This window comes from Melospiza georgiana, chromosome 1 (assembly GCF_028018845.1).
Source record: "Melospiza georgiana isolate bMelGeo1 chromosome 1, bMelGeo1.pri, whole genome shotgun sequence".
NCBI classification, from domain to species: domain Eukaryota; kingdom Metazoa; phylum Chordata; class Aves; order Passeriformes; family Passerellidae; genus Melospiza; species Melospiza georgiana.
The window spans coordinates 16,563,740-16,583,608 of record NC_080430.1 but is presented as its reverse complement, the minus strand read 5'-3'; the positions used below and the strand labels follow the sequence as shown (position 1 = coordinate 16,583,608).

The following is a 19,869-nucleotide window of genomic DNA, read 5'->3' as shown; positions in this document are numbered from 1 at the left end:
ACCTAAACCAAAGTTTTTTCACATTCCAAAGCACTGATTTATTCACAAGTTTCAAGTAATACTCAAAGACAAATACTTCACACCTCTAATTTCATAAGCTTATCTGCTTTACTTTTAATTTTAAAAGTTTGTTGGTACACCCACCTGTAGGGACTTCTGATACCAACCTAATTTCTACAGCTTTTATGAGACTAAACTGTCAACAAGACAATTTGATCCTTTTGGGATCTGAGCTTCAGTTTTTTATTATTATTTTTAACAAAGTGGGTTGATAGAGGAGTTGATGACAGGAACAAGACTTCCTCATAAAAATCTAGATGAAAAGTTGCAAGTGCCTATTACTAAACACATTAGCAGCTCTGATGTAGAAACTGAAAGATCCTAGACACACCAAATGTCTAGATTCCTGACAAAGAAGTTAACATTAGATATTCAGTTAAATTTCTACCAAAATATACAAAATAAAAATACATGAAAAAAAAAACCACAAAAGAGAACACAGGAGAACCAATTCAACAAACTTTGAATGGACAAAATGATTATTTATTGTCCACCTGCTGTCTACTTTCTAGTAAATGACATACTAGCTACACTATAACAAATATTTTTAGCTGAACCATCACATAGGATCCATATTTCACAACTGCATTATTCCATCCACTTGGCCCTAACTTGCATTCTTCTACAAATAAGGCTACACTATCTAAAGCTATGCCTAAATAAATAGGAGGGGCATTTTTTCACGTAATTGAAGGCAAAAATAAGCACAGGTATGTATGAGTGGACACACATGGAAAAACAACTTTGTCTTTACTTAGACACAAAACATGGAGGGTTGGGGGATTTATTTATTATTGCAAAAGGAATCCATTTTTATTTTGCTTATTTTTGCCCAGTTATTACCCGATGTACTCCATTTTTATACTACAAAAGCAGAAACAAGTCAAATGGTTCAACACACACAGAGTGACCAGAAAATACATGAAACTTAACAAGAAAAGCAATCATTTGCTCAATGCCTGGCTGCTAGCTACCTTTTTTCCAAATTTTTTCATGGAAACAATATCAGCCTGAATAACGTAAAGATCCTGTACTATTTTCTATAAAATCTCAATTACCTTATTTTGATTAATCTGATCACTGTTCCCATGGAAATTAAGCTCAAAGGCAGCTGACTGCCTCCAGCTAAGAGCGATCTCTTAGCTTACAGTTTTCAGTTGCTGGCAATTCAGCAAGTCTCAAAAAATCACTTTGGCTTTAAAAGTAATACTTTAAGTTTATGTGGCATTTTTTCATGACAAGTAACACCTTGCATTACAATTTTTTAAATGTAATAATTGTGATGGAAGCAAAATGACTCATTGCTTCAGTGGTAATTACTCCAAATACGAATGCAAACTGTTGTCAGTCATCAAGAGGATTTCATTATTTCCCAATAATTCTTAGCTTCAGCTAAGTAGAAAGCATGTGGCAAGTTTGTATTTTGATATATTAATTAGACCATTACCTACAAATACTTTGGATCAGATGAGTACTGAAATTCTAGCATTCCTCCATATATATTCTGTACATAAAAATCTAGCAGGAAGTTTCAAAAATTAATTAGAGATCAACCTTACTCTCCAGAAAATGAGAAAAAGAATAAGAAACAGAATGAGAAAAAGAAGGAGAAAAAGAATTTTTTTTTATTTTCTTCCATGTAGCCTAAAAACATGTTTGTACATTCAGTAGCCCAATACTGTCACATACACCCCACTATACCTATTCCTAGGTAGCTCTTGAGAGCTGGAAACTGCATTGTGTCTCTGATGAGCTGGATTCAAAGAATGACAAATAAGTGCCACCTATTACCGAATTCATTATTATTAATGACTTCAACTTTAGTAAATCCTCTTGCCAGAAATAGCTTAAGTTTCCCCACCAGCACAACGGACCACATCTGCGCACTGTTTGGGCAGTCTGTGTCACAAGAGTGATCACTTCACTTCTGCCATGAGGAGGCTTTGCTTGCTTCTCTGACTGAAAGATGTAAACTTTAACATACAAAGCAACCTTGCCTGATTCTTCTTTAAAGTACAAAGAACAATTAAATTTCATTGGCCATGAATTGTTACTGGCTATCAATCACCTCCTCCACACTCTCACTTCCTCCTCCTTATGCCCAGGTGCTAAATCCTTACTCATACTGACTTTTCCTTAATTTTTCCTATCTCCAAGGCAAAAAGTACTTCAGACCTCCACATGAATTTAGAGAACTGCTGTCTATTCCCATTACTGGAGAGGTACAGCTTTTTAAAAATAAATATGCTTGAGAACTCATCAGTAAAGAACCTTAAGGACTTCAAATATCAAAGAAGCATTTTTCTGATTGAGCTGTCAGTTTCAATTATTCCACCCACTCCAAGGTGGTCCATACACTTCTCCAACTCTCCAGTGCTTTTCCCCCTAAATCACAACCTTCTCACTTGGTTAGATAAATTGAGGTTAGGTAAAAAACCCCAGTCCCATTTTCTATTCTTGTGCATTTTATAGGTTTGCAGTTCTTGTGTACTGGAGTTCCTCTGAGCTCCTTCTGAGGTGGCTGGTTTTGTCCACCCTGAAATCAGAAACCACTCTCACCATTGCCTTAACATGTGCAAATATATTAGCCACCAAAATCCCCTCACAAACAAACCCTGTTCTCTTCCTCTTCTATATGATCAACAGAAAAAGTCTTGAGACATGCAGGAAATAAACAAATTGAACAATAACTATGAAGACTGTATAAATATTAGTTCTAGAGAAAGTATATATAAAGAACAAAATAATGGAAAAATAAATAAGTTTTGTATGTCCTGCAAAAAGTATTTCAATGTCAGTCCAAACTTGAAGTGCAGAAGTAGCCAACATATTCCATCATCAGCCTTCCATGCAGAAATCTACTTCTATTTCAGTATGATCAACAACCTTCATTTTTTATCATGTCAGGCTCTGGTCTTCACCACTTAATACATTCTCCTCAGCCACCACGTGCTTTTCAGCCACACCCAGAGACGTCATTCCCTCCGTCTGTGGACCATGCCCACCAAAAACACAGAACAATACGTTCAGAACAATCAGTTGTAACCTACAACTGATACAGTCAGAAGTCCATTTTCTCTACATTCTTAAGGGAAGAAAATCCAAATCTTTGGGTGCCTGAGCTTGTGCCCAGGCAGTAGCATGCATCATGTGGATGGCACAACACAGCAGGTGAATGCACATGATCTGGGAAGCACACACCTGGATGTTGGCTGCACAACTGTGGAGCTGGTGGGCCAACAGGGAAAGAATCCACAACCCTCCTCTGGAGGGAAAACCCCTCAAGCCACAGCCTCTGAGGTAGGGTGAGAAGAAAGGCTTCTCCCAGCATGCCTCCATGAAACATGCAGATTGAATATATCCCATTGGCCCTGGTGTTCTGTCCCACCCCTCAAGATCCCTACATAAACCCCTGCTTTCCCTGCCGGAGAGGCTCTTTCATCCCTGCATCCCTTGGAGGAAGAAGCTCAGAAAAGGCTCTCCTTGGAACCCCACAGGAAGATGCTGTCTCTCCTTCTGCCTGGATCACAGAAGAGCTGAAATCACCAGGTGTGAGCTGAAATCACCAGGTGTGAGCTGAAATCACCCTGTGTGAGCTGAAATCACACACTGTGAGCTGAAATCACCCTGTGTGAGCTGAAATCACACACTGTGAGCTGAAATCACCCAGTGTGAGCTGAAATCACCCTGTGTGAGCTGAAATCAGCTGCTGTGAGCTGAAATCAGCTGCTGTGAGCTGAAATCACCCGCTGTGAGCTGAAATCACCCACTGTGAGCTGAGATCACCCGCTGTGAGCTGAAATCACACACTGTGAGCTGAAATCACCCACTGTGAGCTGAAATCACACACTGTGAGCTGAAATCAGCTGCTGTGAGCTGAAATCACCCGCTGTGAGCTGAAATCACCCACTGTGAGCTGAGATCACCCGCTGTGAGCTGAAATCACCCACTGTGAGCTGAAATCACACACTGTGAGCTGAAATCAGCTGCTGTGAGCTGAAATCACCCGCTGTGAGCTGAAATCACCCACTGTGAGCTGAAATCAACCACTGTGAGCTGAAATCACCCTGTGTGAGCTGAAATCACACACTGCGAGCTGAAATAACACACTGTGAGCTGGAATCACACACTGTGAGCTGAAATCACCCACTGTGAGCTGAAATCACACACTGTGAGCTGAAATCACCCGCTGTGAGCTGAAATCACCCAGTGTGAGCTGAAATCACCCGCTGTGAGCTGAAATCACCCTGTGTGAGCTGAAATCACACACTGTGAGCACACCATGCCTGTGCCCCTGAGGTGTCTTTTTCAAGAGGCTTCTTCAGAAGGGTCACAGCGCTCTGAACAATGCCTGCTGCGACCCAGAACAGCTGACATATCACAGGGTAGGGAAAGCTGCACCATGGGAGCTTCCACAAACGCCAAAATAACCTGCACATCTCTTCCCACAAACAATTCAAACTGAAGATTTAGTATGTCATCTGAATACAGTTGATTTTTTCACTAAGGGATGTGTCAAATCAATTCCCTTTGCTTTGCCTTAGTCAACTTAGTTTTTGTAAATACTGTCTTTATTTTTCTTCTTGCCAAACATGGAACCACAGTATACTGAAACCATTTACATTTACATATTTGAGTACTCACACTGAAAATTTCCAAAACAATGATTGTAAAATTTGGGCTATGTAATCATGCAATTCATCTTACATGCCAAAGAAATTTCACCAGGATATACCTGACTAGTTTATTTTTGATATGTTTAAAGCAATTTATATGGTCAAACTCCAGCACATAGAAAATGCAGTTTCTTTGAACTTCAAGTCAAATCAAATCCAGGTGAAACTAGGAAAATTAGCACAAATTAAGGTTTTGTAGGGCCAGCTATAAAAATACTATGCAGCTATAATAAAATCAGACTTGATTCACCAAATATTCCTACTTTTGCAGTAGTTGGTTATTTTTTTCCTAGTGCAACACATAGCTTTTTGAATGTGCAAACTCTTCCCTATCAAGAGAAACAGCAACAGCACTTGCTGTGGCTTCATTTTCATAATGGAAAGTACAGTACTGAGTTGGCCAGAACCAAACTGCAATTGGTTATTAAATACTTTGGTAGCTGTGCAACAGAAAAGTTTACTCAATTCTTGAGCATTACATCCACAACCAGAAATGTTTAAGGCAACAGTGCAAGTGGAAGCTTCATCCTGGAGCTAAACAGACAAACAGTAAAACGTGTCTGGTGCACTAACAGCAAGCAAACGCACATGGAAATTCTTGCTGCTCCTCTAAAAATAATCCACAGGAGTAGCTGGAACACATCTTTATTTATCCTTTCTAAAAAAATATCCAAGCTGAGCACGCGTACTATTTCAGGTATCAGCTACATCAATGTTTGTAATTACCCTGAAGGATCTTCCCCTCGTGTTTCTATCCTACAAATCTACAGAATTAACAGGATCTCTGCTATATAAAAAAGAATGAGATGGCTTAAGTTTTTTGGTAAAATTTGAGAGTCATGTGAGAAGAAGGAAGTAACAATTTGAGGGAAGCAGAAACAAATTTTAAACTATCCAGAACCAGTTTTCCCTTCCAAACTGTCAACAACAGTTGTGGGTTCCCTCATCTGTGTTTTACTTTGTAAACTAAAATCTCATTAACAGATTCCTTTGTGAAGAAAAGGGACAGCAAGAGCAGTTGCATCAGTGTTTGCTGCTTTTACTAACTACAATAGGAATGTACTGTAGAAAGCAATCCAGTATTTGCAGGGGAATGGATTGGATGATCTAATACAACTTTTCCACTTCTGACTTCTTAGAACAGCTTAGACTCATCCAAGTTCTCAAAGAGATTTCTGTCCAACAATACTGAATGAAGAGAACTCCAAGACAAGTTCTGGGGCTTTTTTTTTTTTTTCTTCTTCTTTTTTTCTTCTCAATATTTAGAGAGCCAGAATAGCAAACCATATGCTATAGTACACAACCATGAAGAAAAAGCTATAGTAATTAAATACCCATGAAACGTAGAATATCTGTAGAAAAAGCAGTAAGTTCATTTTATACTTAAATATTCCAATAATTTTGGAGCATATTATCCATTTCATAACTTAGGAAAAAAGGTCTTTTATAATATCTGAAATTATTAAGCAGTAAGGTAGGAAGATTGGTGTAGAAATTTTTATTAAGCAACATATTAAAAATAGAGAAATATCAGTGCTAACTGGTAATATACCCATGCTCATTTTCTTCCTACACTGCCACATACCAGGATCACAACATCCTTGGCCCAAGACAAGGGCACATTTTTTCCTTTCTTTTTCTTTTTTTATTACAAAATATGTGTCATCATTCTCTGACTGCAGAATTAAAAACATTTGTCTTTGCAAGTACAGTTGACTTTAAGAAGTTACTGCTAGGAAAAAACAGTCTTTCAAATAAGACACCAAAACTTAGAAAAAGATTTTGCACTCCTAAAGCCTTGTAACAGCGAAAAACTATGACAGATGGGGCTCATTCTTCTGCTCTTACAGCTCTCTTCCAAAAATGCTAGGGACTGTCTTCTCTGAAACTTGAGAGGATTCTGAACAATCCTTCTAAAAATGCATTAAAGGTCAAACCAATACCATGAGTTTCACATACAATTAAGCCCATCTTGAGGCAAGAATATGAACTAGATAACATTTAGAAAGCTTTTCATACCCTACTTTATATACCAGACCTTCACAGAAATCAAATGTGAGGTTTGATGGCCTGTGACATGCACTGGTCAGACCAAATGCTCTTAATAGTCTTAATTCCTGCAATTAAAAAACTTTGAGTCTCAAATGAAGTTAATATACTGTCTTAAAGAAGAGCAACTAGTGAACACTAAATATGTAGTTTCAAGATTTCAAGAATTATATCTACTTTAAGATAGTGTGAGGTTTAAAAGGACATTAAGAAAAGCATCAACAGGGTCAAAGTTACATGTGTGTCTAGTATTCAGAGCTAGAGAGCACAAGACAAATAATGAGGATGGTTGGAATATTTCAGTGCTTCTTGTAATTGCAATATAATGACCATTCACTGATCCCCTCTCTCATCTTTCTTTTCTGTTACAGTCAGAAAGTCCAATCCACCCTGCAATAACAAACAACGTGGTAACCAGGGCATGCAACCAGGAGAGCTGCTAGGAAAGCCAACTGCTCCAAAATGAGAGCATACTCCAAGTGAGTAAACCAGTGCTGTCTTCTTTTGGAATGAGGGGCAAAAGGAGTAAGTGAAAGGAGTTTGAACACATTTAGGTTTTGCCTCGATAAAAAATTAGAGCAAATGTTGAAGTGTCAATGTTTCACAGATCCACACTCATTTTCTAGCCAGCCTTCTTTAATTCCCAAACCAGAAAGAAAACTAATTTAGCAGCTGACATAACATTTTGCTTAGATGCACACCACTGTCAGCCTGCATCAGAAAGATGACTGGTATTCCTCTTACAGTGATCTTCTGAGCCACCTGCACAGACAGCTGCAGCAAAGCCACAAGGAGTCTGGGAGTCATGGCACTTCAGAAATGTTGATGAAATTCTTCAGGCAAGCAAATATTGCCAAGCACTGTTCCACTGTTTGTTGCTTTTGCGTATCAAATGCCAGAGAGTATTATTTAGTTTTACTTTTACACGTAAATTCTCAGATATTTTGAGGAGTATCACCAAGCACTTGACCAAGTATCAACATTACTACATCTTTTTCCAGAATAAAATAACTGAAAAAAATGGGAAAATGTGATTCTTTCATACCTACTTAGAAATAATCCCAGTTTTAAGCTTACTCTAGATCAGTAATTGACATGGGCAACAAATTCTGCACAAGTCTGGATATATTCATGGCATGGGTTACTAACATCTACTGACTCATTTCAGACCTCAGAATTTCCTTCCAGCTTGAATTAGCTCTGTACTGGGGACTGAAGACATACTTACCGTTTTGTAGGAGTGGAGTATTTTTAACCAGCTGATTGGTCCCATTTTTCAGCTCCACACAATTTTAAGATTATTGGGATAGCTCTGTGTACTCCCACGGCATGCTTTGATTTCTTGGTGCTGATCATTTTTGTAGCATAATATTTTACTCAAGTATTCATCCAACTTATTTTAGGCTGTACTTTAGTCCAGCATATTTATGAGCAAAACACAATATTAAATGGAGACAAGCCAATAAAAGAAACAGCTTACTAGAATTTCAGTTGACTTTGTTAAAGGAAATTATTTTAAATTAATGTGGCTACTGAACTCTTGCCATACTTGACCTCAGAAAATATATTCCTTCTAATTTTTGCTGTGAACGTTTATTTATTTAAGCTAAACTCCAGGCCTTGAATGTTGACCATAAAGAAGTGTCAGATTTCCTGCTACTATTTCGTACTCCTTTTTTCTAAACAAGGGCAAACAACACATGTTTGTTGCATTAGCATTACACTGCCAAAACATCACTCTTAAATGAAATCATCTATGTATTTTTGGTAAAATCTTATTTAACAACTTCCACCCCGCCAGAAACAGAGTTAAAACAAGGCTGTTTTGTTTTCACTGAGCAACAGTTTGGTCACTGGTTTACTAGATGGCGCTCAAAACATTTTTCCATATGCTCCTCTCAAAGAGAATCTGACTAAAATGTGATTTACCTTCACCAGTGAATGAAGGCTTTTTTCACCAAACATATCCCAGAGGAAGGTCAGGTCTTCCTGGCTGTCCACATGTGGCTGCAGCTGGGCTGGCAATGCAGCCAGCAGCTCGTACAGACCTATAAAATGAAAATAAAACACAAAGTGTGATCTAGGGTGATCTCATTAATTTCACTTAACAGTTCTGTGTAATTGGCTGCCTGGAGCATGTCATTTTAACTAAAGAGGGAGTCTGGGGTATCCAGCACAACATTAACATGTAGAATCAAAAGGAACATTTAGAAAAAATTACTAAGAAACAAGTATTAGCAGGGTACTTTTTACCTTGTCACAGTTGTCAAGCTTCTACATCCATATATATTTACACAAGGTTATGCAGAAAATTCATAAAGGTTTTGAGAAAAGGACAAACCCAGAAAAAAAGCATACATTCCTTTGCTTAATCGTTATTCCATTTCCCTTGATGTTAGCCAAAGAGTGAAATGAGTCATGCATAGGAAAAACTTCCTTAAAAGAACAGAAACTGGATAGGGTGGTCCATTAAAAAAAGGTTCGTGGTTTTTCTAAATATTTCTTGCTAATATATTGCTTAATATTTTATTCAATCCTGTGTTCAGCAAGGATCCACGGCAATACAAAAGCACCTTCTCTGTTTTGCAGGATTAAATTTCTAAAAACAAAACCAACACAGTTTTCCCAGACACACATGAACACAGAAATATTTCAGTAACATTTTTAATTTGCAGGTATTTGAGATTCTCTCTAGGGCTGAAGCAATTGCTGAGCTCAGTTATTTGTGGCACACCTCAGCAGCGCTCTCGGAGGGGCAGACAGTAGCACTCTGTTCCACAGTAGCGTACAGCATAAAGTATCCATCGTGCACACAGACCATCAAAGGGCTGTCCAAGAAATGCAGCAACAGTGTTTGCAGCAGTCCTCTTTAGGGAGGTAACCTGGCATGAGTTGCTATCAATTCATAGCACATGTTTAATTTTCCAGTGGGATTACTTGGGGTAAAAAGGACAAAATGCCTTTTTCTCCTGTCTGCTGTCTACAAAAACACCAACAGTCTCCTGGGATCCAAGATACACGGTCCTGTTATTATTTTTAGTCTGAGTAAGGGCTGCTGTTCATCACAAGAACACATTTACAACATATTCTACCGGTAAAAGAACATTGTTGTAAATTACAGGTTACCTATTGTTATTACGTTTATTATCTCCCTGAAAGTTATGATTTAGAGTATTTAGAATATTTATTAGTAAACATAATTTCACAACCTTTTCAGGCAGTACATATTCCTTTCAACATTGCATACAGCACTTTTGGGTTCTGATTATTTATATTTTCATCTTTTTACTGCCCCTTGGTAAAATATTTTGGGAAAAAAAACTTCCTTCCAGATACATTCTTTTTGTGCTCCAAGCATTTTTCAGTGGTTGATATTAATTTCTCTTACAATCCTGCTTTTATTTAAGTATGTTCTTGTTTCTGCTTCAAAAATACTGCAAAAAGAAGAAACAACTCAAACTACTACCATTTTGCAGACAGAAAAAAAGACCATCAAGCTTTGCCTAGCAAGACACAATCACTGATTGAGGTGACAGCCAGAGAGAAGAGGTCTCAGTGGGACTTGTGACTCCAACTTCCCAGATTATCAGAACTTCAGAACTTAGCAAAAATGGTTGTTTTATCACACAATTTATGAAAAAACAGTTTCATTTAGAAAATGAAAACATTTCTTTTTTTATTTAGAAAATTGCTAACATTCTTTACACTTGGCCACTTTGTTACTGTAAATATATTTACCTCAAAATAACCTGAAGGCTGTCAGAAAATGGAATAGAAATTTTCAATGTAAGCTTGCACTGTGGCATAACTGCTTGGGGACAATTCCTGTGTGTCATTCAGAAGAAAGAAAACAGAAACTTCAGACACTTCCCTCAAATAAAGGCATGTAACAGAGTAAGCTTTCTTTTCCTTGATCCATCAGATCTGCTTAAATTCCACATGTAATCAACTATAAAAACTATTCTCTCCTTGTAACTTGCTCCTCAACACTTTGAGAATCAAATCCCTAGTGAAAAATAAAATGAAAGTTTGTATTTCCTGATGGATTAACTATTAGTGACACAGGGGAAGACTGAATCAGCCCATAATGAGACTTTGGTTTTACACACAAAACTCCCAGAGAAGAACCCCACCTGCCAGCACTCCAGGAGTGCAGGTCCTTACACATATGAAGGTTTCACATCCAGCTCAAAAGTTTCTGTGAGCTTTATTTATTTGTACAGCCCTGAATTGCCTCTTCCAGGGAAATGGGTGTCCATGTTCCTAGTGCACCACTCCAGCTTCAACAGCAATGCACCCATCTGTGCAACTCCCCTGGGAAGTGGAGACAATTAGACAGGTGCTGACTGATTTTATCCAATATCATGGCCATGCTTCTAGTTCTTCCCTGCTTTGGCTCTAGAGTCCAGTGTTTAAAGCTTTCAGCCAGAAGGGAATGAGAACCCATCCCTTCTCTGCAGCAGTGGAAACTGAGGCTGTGCCATGCAGCGTGCTGGAGAACACCATGCTTTTGCTCTAAACACTCCTACCCAAACTGTGTAAAAAACAACTCCATTAAGGAGCCAAGTAAAAATCAGGCAGAAGGAGGACTTAGTGTATTAACCTGGGGAGAAGACAAAGATCTAGAAGATATCTAAGTTAAATTTGTGTGATTACAGATCACCTGACTCAGCTCCAGAAGGCAATGGCAGAAGAAGGTGGTGGCACCTCCAAAGGCTTACCTTTCCTCTTGTTTCTTCTTGTTCTGTCTGTGATGAACGGTACCACAGAATCAAAAATTTTTAGATGGGCATTCTAATTTTTATCTATTAAGAAATCAAGTATGTGGATCTTCTACACACATCTCCAAGTAAAACATGATTTTTACTTGTGTCTAAATTACATGACATGTATTGATGTTAATCATTCCACTGTGAACAAACAGTAAAAACTGTGGCTGGCATGTGACTTTACCAGCACATGGCATATTAAAGAAAGTGTGTTTGTGATATGGACAGGGACACAATAATTTGTCAAGTTAGTGTAAACTGGTAATGAATTGACACCACTTTATTGGCCTAATTTTACTTATCAAATCTGAACAATTACTACATCCATCCTTCCTACACATGAAGGACAGTAGCTCAAATTCCTGCAGCCCTATAAGATCTCTACAGAGATGCTGCCATGCAGCAGCAGAAGTAATCTGAATTTCATAGTAGAGTGCTTCAGATCAACTTCAAACCTCCTGCAAAATTTCTAAGTAGTATCTCAGGTGGTTCCAGAAGACAGAGCCAAAGGCCATAGGAAAAAAGTGCAAGTTTAACAATGGTTTAAGTAATGCCAGACAGTTAAAACCAGATTTTTTAAAAATTGTTCCAGTAGCAATTATGAAGTGTGAAGGGATGCCACACTGAACACTTCTGAATACTTTTAAAACCAAAAATTAACTTTCCAAAAGGTCATAAGTGATTGTCCCTAAAATACAGATTGTTTGGCAAATTAAAAATGCATATTCATTGTATCAGACCAGAGTGAGGTGTATCAGCACCTCCAAGCTACCACTGCCTGCCAGGCCTCGGTTGTGCTTTTGGTGTCAATTGTGATGTTTCCCACCTTCTTGAGTCATATGGCATGCTTGGACCTCACTTTTTTTTTTTTTAAAAGTCCCACAATGTCAATGAACACAACCAAGAGCTTTTAAAAAAAGTATCTAGAAGTTGTTTAAAAAGAAAAATAAAAGTAAATAAAAAAATCCTGTTGTTTTGAAAGCCTGATGTTGGCACCACTGTGTGGAGTGTTATGCAAAAAAAATTTTTTTTTTGCTTTTATTATACACTGTTGCTACTCTGGGGTTCTTGATTTTTTTTTAGTCTGGTTTACCTAATTTTAACCAGCATTTATATTCAAAAGAAATCCTGCACCCATTGGAATTTACTAGTATCAAAACACGTCAGGTGTCAAAACTCAGCAGAGGAAACATGACTCACACAAGAAAAACTAATTTATTTTGATTTTTAAAAGTAGATAATTTATTCCCAGAAGACCTGAGCATACACTAAAAAAACTAACAATGTGATTAAACATAGAGATGTAAGACAATTATGCAATTTTAAGAGGGGAAGTAAGTCTGGTCATTCCTACAGCTCAGGGGGGAGGAACCCCAAGACTCATCACAACATAATCACATCTAAAAGGATAAAAGACAATTTTCAACTGTGCTCTTTCAACACACTTAAGCAGTTACTGTCTTCAGAGCATCTTCACCTTTTTCTAAACCTAATTAATACAATTTAGTTTTATTTGATCTGAAGACCAAAATGTAGAGTAATGCTAATTCCAATTTAAAAACGTGTACAGTGGATTTGCACCTGCAATCGGATTTAAGAGTAAGAAGCAATGGAAACCTTTTAAATCAGAAACAACAGGACATAAAAGATTTTTCCAGTTTTAGAAAATTGCTTCCTTTGTAGCGTTATATTCTGCAGAAGACTGCTTGTTCCTAGGAGGAGAATAAATGGCTAAGCAATTGATTAAACTGTTCCCGTACTGAACCACTCACATTGCAGATTCCAGATGCTCTACATTCTTGACATCAGAGTGGAAAAATTTACTGTTAGTCTAGAGAAATTTAATATCACCATTCTTGTCATATCCTTCATAGCTTCATTATTAGGACAAGTCTGTGGAAGCTATAAACTAGTGCTAAATGATAAAAAATATGGTCTCTGCGTTCCATCACTTTCTTACAAGAAAACACCAACTTTGTTTTGGTAAGCGTAAGGAAAGAAATGGAAACATGGATCTGCCTTTGCTTTCATATGCTAATTAATTTCCTGAATTAGCATTCTGAACAATGATGCCAGGCTTCAAATCTAGAATTTTTACAGCAGCTGAGGGATAATAAACACTAAAGAACATATATCTAAAGGCCCAGAACAACACTGTAAAAATTTATTGTATTAATAAAATGGGACAAACCAACCTTTAAATTTTCCACTTTGTCAAAGGTAAAATAATCAGCACCATTTGCTGCCATTTATAACAAGCTAACATTTTTTCACATTTGAACTGTACTTTACAGTTCTACGAAGACTCAGACATCTGCCTTACACACAACCAAGCATCACTGCAGTAGAAGCACTTATTCTGACATCCTTGCTGCTGAATAACAAAATCAGTCACTAACACCACATATTGAAAATTATTTCATTCTGAAATCTGAGATTAGTATTTACGTACAGGTTCAAATAAAAACATATGCACTGTGTCTGCACATTAGGATGGACATACTGCACTGTCCTATCAGACTCCAGCTGTAAAAAGACCACTATGTGCTCAAATTTATGTGCTACAAATAATTCTTTTTTTATGTTCTCTTAAGTAATTCCACTGAATATATGGGCTTGCTGACACTACAAAAAGTTAAAGAGTAACAATTTTTCTCTGCAGAGCCAGATGGATTAACTCATTCCAGTAAGCACCTTTTTTAAGTTTTGCGGTTTAGTGTTTCTACCAAAAAAATTAATTTTCAAAGTACAGGACACCAAGTAACTACATCATGCAATTGCAAAACTACAACATGCAAGTGATCGGCATCTTGGGAAAAATATCTGTTTTGATTTATTTGCTAATTCACAAAAAAAAAGTAAAAGGCTGAAATCCTTACAGATGGCAGAGCAATAGAAATACCAATGTTGTATATTTTTTTCTAATGAAAAAAAGAATTTTGCTGTAAGTGTCCTCAAAGAACAAGACTGCATATTCATAAGGGCAATAGTATTTTGACTCAAAACTTGTACCTAATTTTTATTCCTCAAAGCTACAGTAAACTTGTTCATGCACCTTAAAACAATGTTATGACAGAAAATGTTGAATGAGTAATTATTTAAACCCATCACTTTAAAAAATATTATTTCCTTCAAAATGGAAAAGTCTTTAGTTTTGGAACTTGGCTCCCAGAGCTACAGAATATGCAGTTGTTTGAAACAGTTATTGGTCTTTTAGGATTTGTCTCAACATGTGTATTTCAGATTTAACATACCACATACTGTTAATGTTCTGATGTGAGTTAAAGAGTTGATCTCTATCTGCATCCATACAGGGCAAGACTTGCTGCAAAGTTCCTGCTTGCATGGCTCATCAAAGCTGTTTCAAAATCAAGCCCCCTCAAAAACGTAGTTACTAGACACTGTGTCAACATGGATATTTTCAACGTTCATAAAATGTACTTTTATGAGTATTCAAAAACCCACCTTTTATCTGCAAGAATAACATATACATAAAACTGATTTAAAGTGACCCATCAAGGACAAATTAACAAGCAGCTTGTGGAAAACTCATACAATTTTATTTTTTTTTTAACTCCTGTCTCCTCCAATGAAGCCTGCTATGGCACCTTGAATAACCTTGACTAATTGACTGGTCCTTTCCATAGACATCAGCTTGGCAACTCTTTGGTATTTCTATCTTGATCTTCATCAGCCCTAGAGGAGGCAATAGCAAGCACCTGGCAGGCAGTCAGGAAAGAACTCATTCCAGCACTAGGAAGGCACTGGGCACACTGGCCATGTTTTAACCCCTCAGTCACAGTTTACAAGGTTATAAGATACTTGGCACTGGGGAGGACAAGCAAGGACTACTAAACAGAGCATTTCACATCTGCAAAAGGAAGACAGAATATCTCATTAAGAGCCTGAATAAAGATTTCTAGCAATAGAAATCAACATTATTTTCAAGCTGTGCCTAAGAATAATGGAACCAGTGCGGTATTACCACGTATCTCAACCTCTCATGGTCAAGACCCATGCTAATCATGTATCTCATACAGGATATATCTGTCATGAGAGTAGAAGAAAAGTCCTACAACCCTAGGCAATACTGATGCCTGAAATCAAGCCAGTAGATTATTTCAGCATTATGATTCACTGAAGGACCTAGTTTAAAAATTAACACTCAAAACAAGTTATGCCATTACACAATCAGTCACATATATGCAGCCACATACACTTGATTTAAAAGTTTATAGAAGAATATGGGACTATGCACAAATTTAAAGAGTCAAGTATTTTGACAGATTGAGAAAGTTGGGGCTGTTCAGTATGGAAGAGTGTGCATTATGACCCCCAACAAACTTCCAAAATCTGAGTGAGGCCTACAAGGAAGGCTGGAGAGGAACTCTTTGTCAGGAACTGTACTGACAGGACAAGCAGTAACGGTTCAAACTGAAAACAGGGGAAATTTAGGTTAATATGTGGAAGAAATTCTGTATGGTGAGATTGGTGAGGCACTGGAACAGGCTGTTTCCAGAAGCAGGGGCTGTCCCGTCCCTTGCAGTGTTCAAGGTGATGTTGGGTGGGGCTCTCAGCAACCTGGCCTAGTAAAAGATGTCCCTGCTCACAGCAGGGGGTTTGAAGTTAAATGAACTTTAAGGTCCCTTTCAGCCCAAACCATTCCACGATCCTACATCACCACCTCCTTTTGAAAGTAAGTTTAGGAAAGTAAACTATTTGAAATAATTGAATTATTTCATCGTTTATCTGTAAAACTAATATATTGCTTTCAGGTGTTCTTTGTGTGTGTTGGGTTTTTTCCTAAACCAATGTGTTATTAAGGAAAAAAAAAAAATCAATTCTGAACCCTGTATTTTTCAACAGGCAACTAACAGCTAGCAGAGAAGCTTCTCATTACCTCTGAGAAGTAATAAACTGTCTTCTGATTAAGAGGTTTAATTCTTCTAAATCAGGCAGGATTTGATGTGATATTGGGCTGAGAAGCCACAGACCCTTGCATGCAATGCACACAGCATGCAGGCTCTGCTGGCTAACCTGGATGCTGGCACAGCTGCACTTGAGGGGGACAGCGTGGCAGCGTGCTCTCAGCAAAGGACACCTGGCCTCAGCACAACTGACACCCACGTGTGTGCTACAGCTCTCAGCCCAACAAACAGAACAGAGCCCCTGCTTACAAACAGTATTGTACCTTCACATTTATTACAAAACTACATGCTGCTCACCAAACAAAAAAAAGGGGTAAAATTGTTTTTCAACTGCCAGACCATTTGAATTTAAGTGTGTCCAAAAACTGTAACAGTTTTAAAGAGTTTACCATCAGTAAATATATACTTACACACATTTTCTGATTCCACACTACTGAATCAGTCTAGCAATATTAACACAAAACAGAACAGTTTAGAGAAATTTCATTTCACTTTAAACGAATTTTCCAAGTCATCATGAATATTTTGATACCAAAATAAATACTCTGACACCAGCAAGTTGTATTTTTAAAAATTAAATCAGATTGCAATTAAAGCTAGCCATACTTTCCCAAATCTTTCAAATTAGTATTATCCTAAAAGCCATTTAATGCCTCTGGCAGATGGAGATGGGAAGAAATCAAGCATGCAAGGATAAAATATTGGCTCTGTTTATTAATTCAGTATAAATTTTGCCTTGGCTGTCATATCCATTTTCATGAATATCTGGCCATACCTATGCATCTCAACGTGCTGAGGAATTAAAGCAGCTTTGAAATGGTGATGTAGCCAAAGCATTTACACCCCACACTTGCTGCAGCACACCTGTACCTGCAGTTATAACCAAGGTGTAAAGCAGGTGAGTTCAGGCTTTCCCTCCGCTCTGTTTCCACCACAGGACGCCAGTGGGAAGGAACGGCAGTCTGGAGCAGGGACCGATGACCCTGCAAGCCTCTGCCCTGGCAGCCTCCAACAGAACAACTCCCAGACAACTTTCCTTCAAGCCTCTCCTAAATTCCCTTTCTCTCCATCTCATAACAATGAGATGGACAGATCTTTGGCCACCATCTTATGTTGCTGCATTCTTTTAATAGGCTGTAAAAATAGAATTCGCTGATTTCTATCTTCCTCCAAATCCTGAAAACTGGGTTAAAAGGCTAAAATTAAAATTTTAGCACTTCAGATTAATTTGTCCTTCTTCCACTACTGATGTTTCTGGTGCCCCCCTTTCAGCTTAGCCAACTACTCAGCTTTTTCTTCATATTATTACTTTTTTCTCTACCTTTTTATTTTTATCCTTTTTATTATCAAATCCTCTTAGAAAACATCATGTTGAAACTGTCAAGCTGATCAAAATGCATTAATGTAATAGTAAATAAAGAGAAGACATCTATATGAAAACAATAAAAGCAAGACAGCTTCTTGTTCAGGTGCCTAAAAAATCATCTTTGAACTTCACATTGCTTGCAGTGGTCTCTGACCCCTGGGAAGTCAATCCATATGAGCCATCCTAGGAAAATATTTCTACCAGCATTCAGCATATCCACATCAACAGCATGCAGCTTCAGAGGTCGAGATTAATTTGAAAGAATCACAGAATACACTCTATAAATGCATTTTGGAAAAATACCTAACATTTAGATTTATTTAAAAATACCTAACAGATTTCACGTATTTATTTAATATTATTACAAAAAAGAGACGGAAACATGAAAACCAAGAATATTTAAAGGCCATATGAACTTAAAATTTGGTTAGTAACAAATGTGGGGGTTTTTTAATTAAACCTAATTTAAAACCTAAATTAAACCTAATATGTATTCGGTTTTGCAGCCTTGTAATACTTAGAAAACTTCGCTATCTGGCACAGTGCTCGCTCCTTTATGTGCTCAAGGAGAAACTAACATAAGCCCTTGCACATTTTCTTTCTATAATTTACAATATTCAAATCCAAGAACTGCTTCTGACTTGTATTTTTCATTGCATATAAACAATCTCACACAGCGTCTCTTGGTGCCTAAGCTTGGCCCATAAATGTGATTTTCCTGCTGACAACACATGAAACAAAAACATGAAGTCTGCTTTGCACATTCATGCACTGCTTTTTGAGAACAAACAGAAAAGCATTTTTAAGCTTGTCAGTTAAGCAAGCTTGATACAGTGTTGGGAGGAAAGAAATCTGCAACCAGTTTACGATGTTTTTCACATTAGAACAACACTTAAAGCATAATGATGTCATCTTGGCTCCACCAAAGTCAGCAACAAAGCTGCCATCTACTACTGTGAAGCCAGAATTGCAATTTTACACCTTCCTAAATATAGCAGATAAGTGAATGCTAGATCTCACAGACTTGCTTTACCTGCAAAAACACAAGTCTTCCTGCTCAGTCTTCAAAAATTCTGTTTGGTGGGCTTGCACACAGAGGGCAAGCAGACTTTGCACCACAGAAACTGCTGACAGCTTCTGACCCAGCCTGAGGCATGAGCTCAGCCTTCCATTCAGGCTGGCTGCTTTAAGATAACTTTGACTTGACACTGACAGGACCATAAACCTTAAGGGTCACACAGATGTTATTCACAATGAGCAGCTTTTCAATTATTACTATTATCATTATTATATAAAAATAGGTTTTCTATATGGCTAATGGAGAGTGGAAGGGAAAAAAGCATCTGCATGTAAACCTTTATCCTCTGCATGTAAGCCTTTGCTCTCTGTCTTTAGGTTAGTGAAGCCAGATCAATCTGGTAAGGTATAAGATTAAATTAAAAGTCACAATATCAATCTGAATAAATTAAAACTTTTTTTTTAAGATTGAAAATAGTGTAGCCATTATTTTGATTTATCATAGCTTAAAGCCTGGTAGATGCCCCTCAAAACAGATTTAAAAGGCATGGCTTGTGTTCAGAAGAAGATACAGGTTAAAACACGGTAGGAGAAAAGCAAGCATATGAAGAATGTATATGAAGAAAGCAGCTGCAAGTGCATGGTGCCACTTCTAATAAAAGCTGTTGACAAAGCCAAAGCAAGGTAAAATGGACACAGTCAGATACACATTTAGTATCATCAAATACAGCCCAGCATGAACACAATCCTATTTTTGACAGTGAACTGATACTTCAGACTATATAAAAAAAAAATTAAATCATTAATGTTCCCATACTGGTGACTGAATATCCAGTGGTCCATGACATGACAACTTTCAATATTCACAGATGATGCACTTCTATTTATAAACCCTCACGGAATGCTTTCATTTGTTTTTAGATCCAGGTTTACTTTTATTTCACCCAGCATCTAACAGACACAAAAAGAGGTTAGGCTGCACTTTGTCTGATTGTATTTACAAA

At 37.6% G+C, this 19,869-nt stretch overlaps 1 protein-coding gene across 1 annotated transcript in view; it reads right to left on the bottom strand.

The window, feature by feature from the left end:
• Window positions 1–19,869, bottom strand: part of MPP7 (MAGUK p55 scaffold protein 7) — a 146,844-nt gene that overhangs the window by 83,254 nt on the left and 43,721 nt on the right. Inside the window, exon 4 of the mRNA XM_058023683.1 lies at window positions 8,715–8,833. Coding sequence (XP_057879666.1) covers window positions 8,715–8,833 — 119 coding nt within the window. The remainder of the gene's footprint in view (window positions 1–8,714; window positions 8,834–19,869) is intronic.